The sequence below is a fragment of the Bos mutus genome, chromosome X (assembly GCF_027580195.1).
Source record: "Bos mutus isolate GX-2022 chromosome X, NWIPB_WYAK_1.1, whole genome shotgun sequence".
Classification (NCBI taxonomy): domain Eukaryota; kingdom Metazoa; phylum Chordata; class Mammalia; order Artiodactyla; family Bovidae; genus Bos; species Bos mutus.
The window spans coordinates 83,047,250-83,063,542 of NC_091646.1; the positions used below are offsets into that span (position 1 = coordinate 83,047,250).

Here is a 16,293-nt window from a genome sequence, read left to right on the forward strand (position 1 = left end):
CATCAGAGTCTTTTCGAATGAGTCAACTCTTTGCATGAGGTGGCCAAAGTACTGGAGTTTCAGCTTCAGCATCAGTCCTTCCAATGAACACCAAGGACTGATCTCCTTTAGGATGGACTGGTTGGATCCTTGCAGTCCAAGGGGCTCTCAAGAGTCTTCTCCAACACCACAGTTCAAAAGCATCAATTCTTTGGCACTCAGCTTTCTTCACAGTCCAACTCTCACATCCATACATGACCACAGGAAAAACCATAGCCTTGACTAGATGGACCTTTGTTGGCAAAGTAATGTCTCTGCTTTTGAATATGCTATCTAGGTGGGTCATAACTTTCCTTCCAAGGAGTAAGCATCTTTTAATTTCATGGCTGCAGTCACCATCTGCAGTGATTTTGGAGCCCAAAAAAATAAAGTCTGACACAGTTTCCCCATCTATTTCCCATGAAGTGATGGGACCAGATGCCATGATCTTCGTTTTCTAAATGTTGAGCTTTAAGACAACTTTTTCACTCTCCTCTTTCACTTTCATTAAGAGGCTTTTTTGTTCCTCTTCACTTTCTGCCATAAGGGTGGTGTCATCTGCATATCTGAGGTTATTGATATTTCTCCCGGCAATCTTGATTCCAGCTTGTGCTTCTTCCAGCCCAGCGTTTCTCATGATGTACTCTGCATGTAAGTTAAATAAGCAGGGTGACAATGTACAGCCTTGACGTACTCGTTTTCCTATTTGGAACCAGTCTGTTGTTCGATGGCCAGTTCTAACTGTTGCTTCCTGACCTGGATATAGGTTTCTCAAGAGGCAGGTCAGGTGGTATGGTATTCCGATCTCTTTCTGATCCACACAGTCAAAGGCTTTGGCATAGTCAATAAAGCAGAAATAGATGTTTTTCTGGAACTCTTGCTTTTTCAATGATCCAGCGGATGTTGGCAATTTGATCTCTGGTTCCTCTGTCTTTTCTATTTGATGCCTTAGAACTGAAGGTGTGCAAATACAGTCATCCCTCAGTATCCATAGGGGATTGGTAACAGGTACCTTGCAGATATCAAAAGCAGTGCATGCTCAAGTCCCTTTTATAAAATGGTGCAGTATTTGCATATAATCTATGCACATCCTCCTGTATAGTTTAAATCATCTCTAGATTATTTATAATGCTTAAAACAATGTAAATGCTATGTAAATAGTTGCCAAGATGCAGCAAACTCAAGGTTAGCTTTTTGGAACTTTCCAGAATTGTTTCAAATATTTTTGATCCACAGTTGATTGAATCAGAGGATGTAGATTCCAAAGATACAAAGAATCAAATGTATTTCCTTTTTCCAGTGCATGTCTATCCTTCCTCAGGCCCTTGGTGGAAAGAGCAGGGAAGAAATATAGTGTAGTGATTAAGAGCACAGGCTCATGAACTAGATTGCCTAATGAACAATTGCCTAGATTGTTCATATCCTGGCTCTATTACTTCTATCTGCAACCTTGGAGAAATTAACTCATCTTATTGGTCCTCCATTTCTTTATCTGTAAAATAGGATAAAACAGTATATTCTCAGAGCATTTCCCACTACTAGAGATTATAATTTGATCTGAGGAAGTGGTCTAGGCTTTTAAATCTTTAAGATTCTAATATGTAGACAAGTTTGAGAGACACTGCCTCAAAGGGTTGTTGTAAGGATTTAAAGCTCACAGAATACATAACTTGCTTTTCCTTGCACACGATGGCTCACCAAGAAGGGAGCTGGTAAGTGAGAGTACGCCAGGTCCAAGACAACCTAGAAGGCTTATCTGAGTCTGTTTCCTCATCTGTAAAACTAGGACAACCATAACAAGGCTACAAAATGACATGTTTTATAAACCATAAAGTACTGCCCAACAGTTTTTGTACATACATATATTCTCCATTCTCACTTCATACTCCCACTATTTTCTGCAATAGGGTTCAACTCAAGGTAATTTCTCTGACCTTCACTGACACTACAAGAAGTGAGGGTAGTAGGAGGTGGGCAAGCTTGGAGGTATTCCTGACAAGGAGGCAGGAAAGGGCCTGACCATCCCAGTAGGAGTCCAGAGATATAAACCACTCCTTACAAGCAGACCCAGAGCCAAACAAACCCAGGAGCATCACATGGTCAATGCAGGGCCCATCTACCTTGGAAAAATTGGTCTAGGACTATGGAAAGGGCACAGGCTACTAATTCATACAGTCCTGTGTCCTTGGGCAGTTATTCTACTCTTCTATTTTTTCAAGTTCATTCCTTCCTCTATAAAACGAGGATGGATAGTCATATACACTCCCAATAGGACTGAAGTGAGAATGAAAAGAGACCAGGGATAGAAAAGTGGTTCACAGAGTGGAAATTACATTAAAGTATTTTACAGTCATCCACTGATGCCATAAAGAAAGATTAAGTCATAATGAAGTCTTCCTAAATTTTATTGGCACTGAAATAGAACATGGGTTAAGCATAAACCCCTCCAAAAACAAATTAAAAAAAAAAAAAAAACCCAAAAGATGCACAAAAAAACCCTGAATATAAAATCTAATCTTTCTCCCCAGCTTCCCCTGGCGGGGAGGGGGGTGGTGGTGGGGTGGTATACTATCTTTAAGGCAGCTGGATTGCCCCATAATTCCAGGTTTGAATTTAGCAAATATAGGGCACATCACCAAGAAAGTGTCAATATAATACACAGCGATGCACATAAGATTTCCCAAGGTCAAGCAGAAGACAAGGGGATGGAGGGATCAAAGCCATGGGCTCTGGGCTAGGGGCACTGCATGGAAGTACAGTAGGGCCCCTTTGGGGAATGAACTTTGAGAAGAAGGCAGGAAAAAAAGGGAACAATAAAACCAAATACCAAGTACTTTAAAAAAGGATTGTATGACCTACAGTGACAGATGATATCACTAATACTGAAAGCTTCTTACATTAATTTTTCTGGCAAAATATGCTTCTTAGGTGTAGGGGTGGTAAAGGAATGAGGCCAAAATGATCCTGTCCCAAGACTAGTATCTTCTAAAGGTGCATTAGCAAGAAATGCAGAAATCAATGTTGAGTTAGATGCTGCTAAAATATATAACACTGGTAGAAAGAAAAAGAGCACACATGAGACAGAGAGGAAGAGGATGCTGCTCCAGGGTTGAGAGAAAGAGGTGGCGGCGTGAAAGGGACCAGACCAGAACCCCTAACAGCTCTCTGATTTATAAGTCCAAGGGATAGCACAGCTGGTGGGAAGATCTGGGTTAAAGGTTTATTAAACAGAGGCAGGACCCAATCATCACCTCAGAGAGGGGTGATAGGAAGGGGCTGTTAGGCACCTGGTAGGGCTCAAGTAACCTGTAGGATCTGAGTCACGAGCTTCTCACACCACACTTGGCTTCTTCCACACATTCACCAATTGAGCCAACTGACATCAAGATCCAGGACTCACAAAACCAAGGCCTTAATGACCCTGAAGCAGAAGTTGTGGCCCAACTAGCCCTGAAGGGAGAAGTGGTTTGGGACTGCCTGGAGGTGAAAATACTGAAGCCACATGTGAATATTTCATCCCCTTGGCAAGAGTTCTAGATGTGGCTGGCTGGGTTTGAGAGTAATCATCCCTATTGTTCTACCTGAGGGGATTTGTGGATTAGAGTGGGGAAGGGCAGGTCCCAAGAACGGAAGAGGAACACAGAATAATAAGGGATATCTCTGCCCATAGAGCTCACCTGAAATAAGCCTAGGCTCCCATAAAACATAGAGGCATATTCTCTACCCAATCAGGTCTGAACAGAAGGGCTAACCGCCTTCCAGGAGGTTGGGGAAGCCTCTTGAAGGCATATTCTCCCCCATACTACCCTGAAGAGAAAAATCAGTGTCTGAACTCAGGCACAAGGCTTATTGGGACTGAATTTGTAACAGGCCCAATCTGGGAGGTAGAGAGAAGAATGACTGAACATCTTTTTGCCTCCAATGATTACAAAGCATAAGTAACTCTAGAAAGAATGGACATTGGGAGGCCTAATCCTAGGGCAGTTGACATTCTAGAGCATGTAGCCAGGGCCCTGCCTTCTTTTCTAAACCTGTGATGCTTCAATTCTGCAAATCACAAGACCATGAACATGAAGGCTGTGGTAGGGCAGGGGTGAGGGCCAGTTTTCAACCTACTCCACACTTGACTCCTGCAGAACAGCATTAAATATGAGGGTATTTCCCAAACCAAGTGGGAAGTGCCTCTGAGCTGAGAAAGTGTTCTCTTCTAGCAAGCCAGATCACCCAGGACAGAGGAAAAAGAGGATCTCATTGGCACCACAGTGGCCATCTCTCTGCCTAGGGAAGTGAATAAGGATTGAGGGGCTAGGTTTGGTCCCATGGCTGCACTGAATGCTTGGCGTGACTCCAGGACTGCTCTAGTTAATGGCTCCAGCACAGTGTGAGTTAGGCAAGAGTATAAGAGTGTGAGAGCAAGGAAGAAGGGAGGAGGGGTCCCTAGGGGCTAGGTGCCCTTTACATAGACTCAAACTCATCAATGCGCTGCTTAGTATTGCCCTGCCGGATCTGGCGCAGGGTCTTGTATTTGTCTCGACCCAGTCGCATGTTCTCAGCATGAATCATGTCATTAGCAGTCTTCTTGGACTCATCACGGGCATTGGCCAGCTCTGAAGTGAGGGCCTGTGAAGGTGCAAGGGGATAAAGGGTTAATGGCTTCCTCTAATTTTACCTCCCCTTCTTAACCAAATGTATTTCCTGATTTATCCTGTCCCACCTTCTCCCTCACCTTTCTCTCTCCCCTCCCACTCCACTCCCACTGCCCCCACCCTTTATACACACAAACACACACACACACACACACACACACACATATTTTTTGAGAGCCATTTCCAGCCCTGTTAGAATTTCAGGGGGGCAAGAATAAAACAAAAGATACCAACTGAGTGGATCAATTGATGACAGGTATTCTCTGTGAGTGGAGCAATACATCAAAGATTCAGGTAGGAATTGTGTCAACTAAATATTTTCTGAATATAAGAGGTAAATGGAATATGGATGGAGGACAGAGTGAAAAAAAAAGGAGGGGGAACAGGTAGTTCAGAGTCTGATTTATAAGTGAGAGATCCCTCCATTAGAGCCCTCATTGAGAAATGCTCAAGCTCCCACACAGCACTGAGACAGGTTCTTCTTCTCCCCTACCCCAATGATCTAGGGAAGGCCATAGCTACTAAGTCAATACACACGGTCTCCATGACTCTTTGGGTCTGCCTGGATACCTTCAGGTGCTTCTGCACACGCTCATTCTTTTCCGCCTCAGTGGTACGTTCCTCCTCACTGCGATCCTTGGCCATGGCATCAGCTCGCAGTTCAGCGCTGGCCTCTGCCCCATTCTCATCCTGCTCATCCTGCTCATTTTCAGCAGGCTCTGCCACATGAGGCGTGCTCATGGCAGTCTTCAGCTCTGCACGGGTCTTCTCCAAGTCTTCTTGTACCATCTGAGCCTGTTCAGTAACAGAGGAAGAGAAGGGCTGGCAGCTAAACCAGGTTAACTTGTAGCATCCCTACATGTGCCTAGAATGGCCCAGAAGAAAGCAGGCACCAGGTAGTTCAAGCCACTTTGCCTGACTGATCCTGAGTTTCTTCAGCTGTATAACAGGAGTAATTGTACCAAATTCCCTGGGGATACTGGAGAATTCTGGGAAATATTTGAGAGAGCCTTGAGCTCCTCCCATGATACACACTGTCAAGGAAGGATGGAAAAGTGACGAAACCCAAACCTGAGGAATCCAAGAACTTATGCATGATATCCCATCCCACACTGCTTAGTCCTGGGCACTATGTCTTACCTTCTGCTGCCATTCCACAGCCTCACTCTCCTTCTTTTGTCGGGCCATCTCCAGCTGGGAGATCCGAGCTGTCAGCTCTGCCATTTCCAAGGCCTATGGATCAGTTGGAAACTTATGAGAAGTGGGCCTTCTGGTCCCTAGGGCCCAAGTTTCTTCAACCCCAGATCCTCTGAGAACTAACAGGGAACTTCCTGTTTCACTTGCATGCTTCTCTGGAGACTCTTTTTACCACACCTCCTCCAGGAAGCCCAGAGGGAACACTCTCATTATCCAATCTACTACAGCACCCTATTAACTCCCTGCCTAGACTAGACTAGACTTGAAAGCAAACAACGTGTCACCTCTGGTTCTTTATGTCACTCTCTCCCCTCTCTTCTCTCTCTCACTGCAGAGTTCGGGCCTCAGTAAAGCTTTGGAGATCACTGTATCACTGCCTGAAGTGGCAGACCCTTTCCTGTTATCCTACAATGCTCAGGCCTCCACTAAGATCTTCTCAGGACAAGTATAGGAATGACACTCAAGTGTCACAGAGTGATATGACCAAGGAAATAAAGCTTATGCATACCCTCACATCTTGGACAAATCTCCCAGAGGACATTTTCCCCTGAAAATTAGGTTTTAGTTTCCTGTACTCCCACTCTAAACAGTACAGGGTAAAAGCATATGTTAAGGAATTTAGGCCACAGGTCCTTAAATTCTGAGTTACAGAACCCTTGGAAATTGTGATGAAAATACAGATGCTCACCCTCCTCCCCTATAAATAATGTATAGACATACAACTTTACACATGATTTTAGGGAGTAAACCCTTACAAGAGAAGCAGAAATGACTTCTCATTCTTAGTCACAATTGTGTGACCTATGCAAGTCTCTTCAACCACTCTAAGCCCTAATTTCATTACCTGGGCATATTATCCCACATGGGTTAATCCCATAGGATTATTAGGAAGAGGAAATAAGAAAGTAAGGAAAAGTGAAAAATTGATCGTATAGTTTGTAACACACATAGCTAGTCAATCAGGTGTGAATCCCTTCTTTCCTTCCTCTCTTTGTCAGGTCATCAGCTCAAGTCCCCACTTGCTAAGAAAAAGAATAAAAGTAAGGGTTAGGGAAGTAACTTCTCAGCTTGCTTCTGAAAGATCTATCTGCTGGAAGCCTGCAGAGAGGTACTCTGCTAAAAAGAGCCAGATGTGCAAACAGAGGTAGCTGTGAATAGGTAGATAGACAGAAGAGAAAATTCAGATCCCATAATCCCATCCCATTTTGTAGCTTTACCAGTTGTTCCTGGGTCTTCTTCTGGTCCTGGGAGGCCTGCAACAGGGCCTCCTTGGCCTCTTCAGCTTCTTGACGCTCTTTGGCCAGTTTTTCAGCCTCACTCTGGGCACGCTTTCGCTCCTGTTCAAGTTCCAGAGCCCTGCGGGTCTGTTCTTCCAGTTCTGGGAAGAGAAGGAAGGGGAAAGGTGGTAAAGAGTGCAGAGATTAAGAAGGGATGCCTAACTTCCTTCCTGGAAATGCTTCACTCCAGGCACAGATGGCAAAAAGCTCTAGGCACTCTTCCTTTTGCCTCATCATTCCTCTATTCTTTTAGCCACATCTTGAATATATGCCCCGAGTCTGCAGCTCAGACAGAAGGGTTTCCAGCTCACAGAGTCAGACTGTGGGAAAATCCAGTCTCCAAGATGACTCCAAGCCTCACCTTGTTGAGCCTTCTTAGTCTGTTCCTCGATTTGCTTCAGCCTCTCCATCAGTTCCTCCTTTTCCCGTTCAATCTTCTCCTTCTCCTTTTCTGCCATCTCACGTTTCTTCTTTTCATTTTCCAGCAGAGCACTAGGAAAGGAGAAAGAAGGAATGGAACAGGATAGCAAGGCCACATGGAAGCCTTGGGATCCCCAAGACCTTCTGGCCCTGATCCCTCAGTCCCCACCCATCTAGCACACTCGGGGCTTGTGAGGCAAGATCACTCTCCCTTCTCCCTATATTCTTGTCCTCATATCACAGCCCCACATGGGCTGGTATGCTCAGAGCCCTGCCAGTTTGTCCCAGTATCAGGAGATCCAACCTGGACTCCCAGCTCATCCACTACCCAGTGAGTAACCAGTGGGTGACCTTAGCTGCATCATTTCTTTGGTCTTGTTCTTAGTAATCCTATGTGTAAGATGGCCAAATAACTCTTACCCTGTCTACCTTATGGAGTTACAGAGAGAAAAGTTTTGACTCTTTGCTGATACACTGTGCTTCAAGTCTGGTGATCTCTATGGCTAGGGCATTAGTCCTCTGCCTTGTGAAGTTCAGTTTTAGGCTCCTTTCTCTCAAAATTTGTTGTAAATCTAAAATAAGTACTGGCTTTTTCTTGCCCCAGCACCTCTTCTAGTAGTCCTTCTTTTCTCCCTTGGTTAGATGTCTTTTCTCTCAAAATAGTTGGCCCTATCCTTCTCCATAGCCCTCCACCCTGTTATTTTTCTCCAAAGTACTTATCATGTCACAGACTGTATAATATGCTTATTTGATCTGCCTGTCTCGTCCCACTAGAACGACAGCTTCATGGGAGCAGAGCAGAGATTTTTGTCTTTTGTTCACTGCTCAATAAATATATATTGAGTGAATGAATGACACAGCATTGTGCCCTGAATAGTTATGCATATACTGTTTTTCCCCTTTCTTCTACTAGACTGTGAGGTCCTATAGGGCAGGTTCCTGCCAGAACCAGTTCTGTAAACTGCCCCTCATATCATTTTTTTTTTCAGAATAAATGTAAATCTTGGTGTCTAACCTCTCATACATGGAGTCATTTTCCAGCCTACTAGATTAGAAGCTTCCTGAGATTCCAAACTCTTTATGATAGAGTATCTATTAGAGCAGTGCTATCAAACCTTAACGTGTACAGGAATCACCTGGGGTCTTATTTTTTTAATAAATTACTTAGTGATAATCATATTAATAATATAAAGTTAATCATTTAAAGCAAATAATTAAGTGGCATTTAATACATGCACAATATTTCATCATGCCAAAGTAAAACCTCATACCTGGTGTTAAGAAGTTTCTCCACATCTCCCTTCCCTCCAGCCCTTGACAATCATCAATCTGTCATCTGTCTCAGTAGGTTTATCTATTCTGTATATTTCATATAAATGGAATAATACAATATAGGCCTTTTGTGTCTGGTTTCTTTCACTTAGCATAATGTTTTAGATATTCATCCACATAATAGTATGTATCAGTATTTTGTTCTTTTTAATGACTGAATAGTATTTCATTGGATAGCTGAATAATTTGCTTATCCATTCATTCAGTGATGGACATTTGGGCTGTTTTCATCTTTTGGCTACTGTGAATTTCACAGCTACAAACATGTGTGTGCATATACATGTTTGACCATCTGTTTTCAAATTTTTTTTTCAGTGTATACCTAGGAGGGGAACTGTAGAGTTATACGATAATTCTACATTTAACTTTTTGAGGAACTATCAATTATTTTCTACAGCAGTTGAACCATTTTACATTCCCAACAGTGAAGAACATGAGTTTCAGTCTCTCCACACCCTTGCCAACAGCTGTTATTATCTGTTTTCATTTATTATATCCATATTAGTGAGTATGAAATAGTTCCTCACTGAGGTTTCAATTTGCATTTCCCTAATAACTAAGGGTATTTTCATGTGCCTGCTGGCCATTTACACATCTTCTTTGAAGAAATGGTTAACTAGGTTCTTAAAATGCAGATTTTGAATCAGCACATTTGGGGTAGGTCTCAGATACTGCCTTCCTAAATAGTTTCAAAGTTGATGCTGATGCTGCTAAGCCTTGATGCACTTTGAGTAGCAAAGGGGCCATAGTGCAAAAGGGCTGGAAAAATCTGGTAGCTCTGTCTAATTCTACTCAAAAGATCCTATAGAGTCCAGGTTTAAATGTGCATAGAGCCTTTTGCTACCACCACTATACTGGTCAGATAGCCCAGAGCAACCCAGAGTCCACCTAGAAGAGCAATAGCATGAGGGTCATAAATAACGGGGAACTATGAAATGCCCCTCTCTCCTATGAATCTCTGAAATCCTAGGGTTCTAAATGCCTGATTCCTGGGGATGAGGATATCTGAGACTTAAAGGAAGAGGTGTCATCCCTGTACAGCTCCCTTTCCCCTAGTACCAGGATGACTTCATGTCCTGCCTTTAGCAGGCTTGGCACCTTTGAAAAGCTTCTTTGCCATAGCCCAAGCCCCCACTTCAGTTCCACACCACCTACCGCTCCATCTGCTTCTGGTGCTTCTCCTCCCGGGCCTGTGCCTTCATCTGCTGTACTTCAATGGTGTCGGGCTTGCGACGGCGCATGTATAGCTCATGGTTCCCCATGCACAGAGCCAAGATCCGTTTGTTAATCCGCAGCCGAGGAGCATAGAAAACAAAGTCCTGGTAGAAAACCAGCAGTTAGAAAGAGTGTAGAGGGAAAGATGAAGGTGGGCTTCTGCCTTCTGAAAAGCTAAGTTAAAAAGCACTGAAACAATCATATTACAGATGGGAAGACCAATTATCAGAGTAGTGAAGTGACTTGCTCAGGGTCAGATGGCAAGTTAGTGGCAGACCCAGGTCTAGAACCCAGGCTTCTTGACTCCGAAACTAGTGCTCTTCCTTACCAAGCCACAATTTCTTTCAACATTTGCTTATGAAAATCATCTTAAAATACCCTCAATCCAGTTGAAAGATAGAAACTGACTTCATCTGCTAATTAAATATCCTGCTGGGTCTCAGGAACCTCTCTTAGAGGTACAATAATCTTTAGATAATACCCTGGTGAGTGTAGTATGAGTGGGCTGGACTGGTTCTGTATCTTCTAAAAGCATATCTTAGAGCTAGTCCCTTCAATCCTATTTGGAATAAGGCAGTGTATTTGTAAATACATACATGAATATATAAGTCTCCTGAACATCAATTATCCTGGTCGTTGTGTTTTAAATAAGCCCTTGGTCTCAGCTGGCTTTGTTACTTACCTTTCTGATGAAAGTTAAGCAAAACAGCAGTTAAAACACACACACACAAGAAAATCCAGTGAGCTGGAGTTTGTTGCTACAAATACCACTGGACCAAGTTCACCAGCTGATGTGCTAACCACCAGCTCTTCTGCCACTGAACCCAAACTTCTACCATCTCATATAGCTTGGGGTGCAGTAGAAGGAGCACAAGCTCTAGAGGTCAAACAACCTAGGTATAAATCCCAGCTCTACCATTTTAGCTGTATGATCTTGGGCAAATCACTCCATCCCTCTGAAACTCAATTTCATCACTTATAAAATAGGAATGCCATTACCTACCTGACAATATCATTGAGGGTTGAAGGAGACAATATATATAAAGTTCTTAGCAGGGAAAGTTCAGAGACCTCAAAGCTAGAAGAAGGTTGAGACCCCATGAGAAGTGTCTAGTTCAGCATGGCCACTTGCCCTTGGCACATGAGAAGAGGAGACTCTCATCACAGTTTTCTATCTTATTCCCAATCCCCAGTTTTTCAGTCTTGTCAGCCACAGGCAACTACAGGTGACAGGTGTGGCAACCATGTTAGAGGAATTACTGGACTCAAAGCATTATTTTGTATTTGGATTGCTCTGGAGAGAAGTCTTAAGAGGACAGCAGTAAAGTTATAACAAAAAGAACAACATTTGGATCTGGACTTCTCCTGGCTCTCTCCCTTCTCCACAATTAGAGATAAATCAAGTACATGAACGATTTCTACTTTTCAAGCCTAGAGGCTTTAAAAGATAAGATGTACTACCCCAGAGCCTTGGGGCAGTAACAAACAGTGGCTAACAGGCAGAACTTAGACTGCCTGTGTTTCTCCCTAATCCATGCTTCTCCTGAGACACAGTTAGCAGGGTAGCACCAGTTACAGGATGCCTCCTGACCATTTATTGGCATCAACATCCTTTTTCATTGCCAATCACTTTTTGTACCTCCTATTCCCATCCACATACACAAAAATCCAGAGAAAGGAGAGAAATATGCAATGACATGATTGCTTCTAGCATTATGTAGGCCTTGGCCAATATGACCATTACCTAGGCCTTGGCCAGTAGGAGGAGCCACTTACCGGGGCTTTTTTGTCAATGGGCTTGATGACAAATTTCTTGTCATTGAAAGAGATGTTCCTGATTTCACTCCAGGGGAAGCCTATCTTAGGAGTCAGCCTGTAAAAATGGATACCAAGAGCATTAGGACAAACACAAGGCAAGAAGGACATAGAGGGTTGGTGCCTTGCCCTCACCACCACCAACTTCTCCATTAAGGAGACAGATTCATTGCCAGCTCAGCCAGTATCATCACATGCCACCAGGTCAGCTGCCAGCACTGAGAGTTCACAAAGGACTTTCTAATACTACAATCAACATATCCCTTGTCTCAACAACTAAGGTTTGCTTTATTTTTTGTTGAGGCATGGACCTTGTAACAATCTCTCAAAGAATCACCAGCCTTACTTCACTGGATCTCTTCTACTCAAAGTTGTAAAATCTGAGAGGACAGTAAATAATGAGTTCCAAGACTCAAGTTACACAAAACAATAATATATTGATCTTTATATTCATCAAGAGAAAACCAAGGGAAAAAAAATAAGCTAGTGAGATAAGGCTGTAGCAAGAGAGATTATAGGTCAAAAAATACTGAATCATCATATGAAGTGAGATTAATTACAAATCCTGACAAGGTGGGTTTTAAACCAGTGCTATCCAACAGAAATATAAATTATCACACATGCAATTTAAAATTTTCTAGTAACCACATGTAAGTAAAAAGAAACAGAGTGGAATTAACTATAACAACAGTTCACTTAACCCAGTATATGCAAAATACTATCATGTATTTTGAACATGTAAATGTTCCTGAAGATGTAAATGAATATTTAAAATACATTAAATGAGACATTTTATATTGTTTTTCACACTAAGTCTTCAATGTAGTTTATACATATAGCACATCTCAATTCAGACCAGCCACATTTCAAGTATTCAACAGCTACATGTGGGCCAGAAGCCACCACAGTGGACAGTGAAAGTCTAGTCAATGCAAGATTTAGAGGCCTGAGGGAGGTTGTGTGATCATCTGGGCTGGTCTAATCTAGGTAGAAAAAGAATGATACAGGTGGGACCCAGGAAGTATAATCATACTTTGTCAAGTCCTAGGTGTCAAAGTAGCCCAAAAAAGTAAACAAGCTGAGCAATATCATATGATATCTTTTATATGTGGAATCTAAAAAGAAATGATACAAATGAACTTACTTACAAAACAGAAACAGATTCACAGACTTAGAAAAGGAACTTACGGTTCTTAGAGGGGAAGGACAAGGGGGAGGGATAGTTAGGGAGTTTGACATGGACATACACACGCTGTTATGTTTGAAATGGATAACAAACAAGGACCTACTGTATAGAACATGGAGCTGTGCTCAATGTTATGTGGCATCCTGGATAGGAAAGGAGTTTGGGGGAGAATAAATACATGTATATATATGGCTGAGCCCCTTCACTGCTCACTTGAAAGTATCACAACATTGTTTGTTAATTGGTTATACCCTAATACAAAATAAAAAGTTAAAAAGCGAGCTCTGAACTATACCTGTCATTCTGCTCATAGATGTTGAGACCCAGGGCATCCACCCCCAGCCATAGCTCTGAGCCTTTCTTGTTCTTGATGCTAAAGTAGTTCACACCATACATCTCCAGATCCTGGGCAATCTTCAGATACTCCAGGACAGCATCCTCCCTAAACAACAGAGCAGAAGTCAGTGGCGGTGGGGTGGGGGTGGGGGTGGGCGCGGAAGGGGCAAGTAATAAAGGGGAGGGAGCCTATGACTCAGACACAGGGAGACAGAAAGCCTACTTGCTCTCCACTTCTGACAAGAATCTTGCGAAAGCAGTTGAAAAGAGGATGGAAGGTGAGCAGATGATGGTTAACACAGCAAAATGTGACTTTTGCCAAAACATGCTCATAGAAGCCTAAGGTCTGAGATTCCCAAGGGGAATAAAGGCAGGCTGACTCTTGCTGACCTCTGGCATATTAGCTATCACAGAAGCCTCTTACACAGGCACATTATTAGCAGAGCCCAAATGAGATGGTGATGACAAAATGAAAAGATTTGTTCTTCAATTAGACATCTCCCAAATGGTATGCCATGTTCATAAAGATCCTTCCTCATTTCATTCTTGGAGAGGGGACCCTTGTGGCTCAGAAACTCCCTAGGGGAGGGAATCTCAGGATCCCCTCATTTGGGCTATCAGCTCCCATCATCCACAAAAACCACAGTTTTATAATGGTGCTGATTTGCCTTCCATTTCTAATTTCCTCTTGTAAACGGCATTTCTGTCTCCAACATCCTCCAGTGTTCCTAGCCTCTGCCTCTTCTTCCCCACTGAACCAACTCTTATTCTCCTTGCAAGGGCATAGCATAGAGTCCACAGTTCCTAGGGTAGGCTTACCTGAGCATGCCCCGGTGCTCCTCATGCCACACCTGGATCCTTTCCTCCCACTGGTCCTTGTTAAGCTTGTGCTGCTCCAGGACCCTGGAAAGATGATGTGGGGTCAGTTACACCAGAAGCAGACTGAAATTACAGCAGGAGATATTAACTAGACACAGGGAACTGCCTGAGGGGTATGAGACATACAGAATGGGTGACCAAGAAAGACAATGGGAACACCTTCCTTTGTACCTTTAACCAGAAAATCCAATAATGTGCTGTGGTCACCAAGCAAAGCAGTAACATATTAACAGTCTGTGCTGATTTGTGAGACTGAGAGGAGGAATTGGCCTCATGGAGGCATGCATACTCTCTCCTAGATCTCTGTGGGGCCAATAGTTTGCATTTGTGAGACTACTGCTCAGGGATAAGATATAGCCTGTTGCTATGGAACATAAAACTGAGTCCAAATGGTTTAGGAAAAAAACTAACAGGTTCAACTGTTATTATCTGTAAAATGGGCCCAATTGTAATTATATTATAACAATAACTCCCAGATCTACTAGATCATAAACAAGGCTTGCTTTAAATATGCTATTTCAGACATTATAGCAGTGACTGACTCATGTAGAGTCCCAGGGCACAACCACTATCCCTAATACCTTCAGGTGAGTTGTACATTTGCCATAGCTCCACTGGGACTGAGGTTACTGGAATGAAGCATAATTTTCCTTCCAATTTAAAAGCCTATATAAAATAGTGACTGGATGCAGTAGGGTTAAAAAAAATCAAGACTAGGGTTCCAGGTTGCCACAAATGAGCTGTGGGAGATTCAGCAGGTCAGAGTGAGTACCTCTACATCTTTATTTCCTTAGCTAGGAAATAAGGATTATGCCTGCCTTATTCATTCTGTGTGTTGTTGCAATGCTAAAATAAAAATAATTAGAGTTTGAGAATGTTCAGTTTTGAAGTTTACAAAAGGAGAAATCTCTGTATACTGGGTATCAATATTAAAAGACTGTTTTGAGCTCCCTATGTCCCTAGTTTAAGTATTTCTCACTCCAATGAACCTCTGATATAAGAAGTCTAAATCAGTGGAAAGGATCAAGAAAATGGAACTGGGGCAAGGAGAAGTAATCCATCTCTGGTTCTCAATATAAGCACCTGTTTCCACAGTAATGAAGTTCTGTAATAGGCAAACAGAGGAGGGAAAAAAGTGTTTTATTTTGAGAACCAGAGAAATAAGAACAGAGTATGGTGCCATATGCAAGTATGTCTGTCTGAGCATCATAACATGGTCTTCAGACAGACCCTAGTGGAGAGGGACAGATCTGGCAACCCCTGTATAACAGGAATCAATCAACTTTGGGCCACAGCTCACTCTGACCAGGGCAGATCACCAGGATACCACCTCACCTCTGTGGCAGCAACCTGTCCCCAGCCAAGTAGCCAGACTTGTGGACTTCCTTATTGAAGTCACCATACTTGGACTGGACAGCATAGGAGGCCAGCAACACAGCAGTCTCAGGTGGGCAGTAAATATCATCATTGAGAATGTCCTCCTTCACTTGCAGGAAGAATAGTCGCTGTGTGATGTCCTGGATCAACTCTTCAGATACATCCTCAGGGTAGAACTTGGCCCGGAACTTGAAAAGCAGAGGGCTTTCCTTCCGCACATCCTGGGCGGTCACCTAGGAGCACCAAGGGGCTATGCACTCTCAAAAAAATAGATTTTAGGGGTAAGGGAGTGGCTGTAGGGTGGGGAGAAGACACTGGAAAGTCATCAATTTGAATAATCCCAAAGAGTTGGGTAACAATTCTGGTAATTCAGAAAAGAGACATATTACTTTCATCAGGGACCCAAGCCCACATCCATAATTGCCTCCTATTGGGAATTTCTCCTTAAAATAACCTAACACCTATTGATAGTCATAAGCTCTTAAGCCATGATCAGACAATATATCCAACTGCTCCTACATTCTGAGGGTAGTTTTAAGAAACTCCTCTTTTAAGACTCTCCTCCAACTCCATAAATCAACAAAGTAAAGACTAA

At 42.9% G+C, this 16,293-nt stretch overlaps 1 protein-coding gene across 1 annotated transcript in view; it reads right to left on the reverse strand.

The window, feature by feature from the left end:
- Window positions 1–2,405: 2,405 nt before the first annotated feature.
- Window positions 2,406–16,293, reverse strand: part of MSN (moesin) — a 72,490-nt gene continuing 58,602 nt past the window's right edge. Inside the window, exons 4-13 of the mRNA XM_005897421.3 lie at window positions 15,657–15,931; window positions 14,262–14,345; window positions 13,402–13,548; window positions 11,882–11,978; window positions 10,046–10,209; window positions 7,500–7,630; window positions 7,079–7,239; window positions 5,805–5,897; window positions 5,235–5,459; window positions 2,406–4,638 (exon numbers count right to left, since the gene is read on the reverse strand). Coding sequence (XP_005897483.1) covers window positions 4,474–4,638; window positions 5,235–5,459; window positions 5,805–5,897; window positions 7,079–7,239; window positions 7,500–7,630; window positions 10,046–10,209; window positions 11,882–11,978; window positions 13,402–13,548; window positions 14,262–14,345; window positions 15,657–15,931 — 1,542 coding nt within the window. The 3' untranslated portion in view covers window positions 2,406–4,473. The remainder of the gene's footprint in view (window positions 4,639–5,234; window positions 5,460–5,804; window positions 5,898–7,078; window positions 7,240–7,499; window positions 7,631–10,045; window positions 10,210–11,881; window positions 11,979–13,401; window positions 13,549–14,261; window positions 14,346–15,656; window positions 15,932–16,293) is intronic.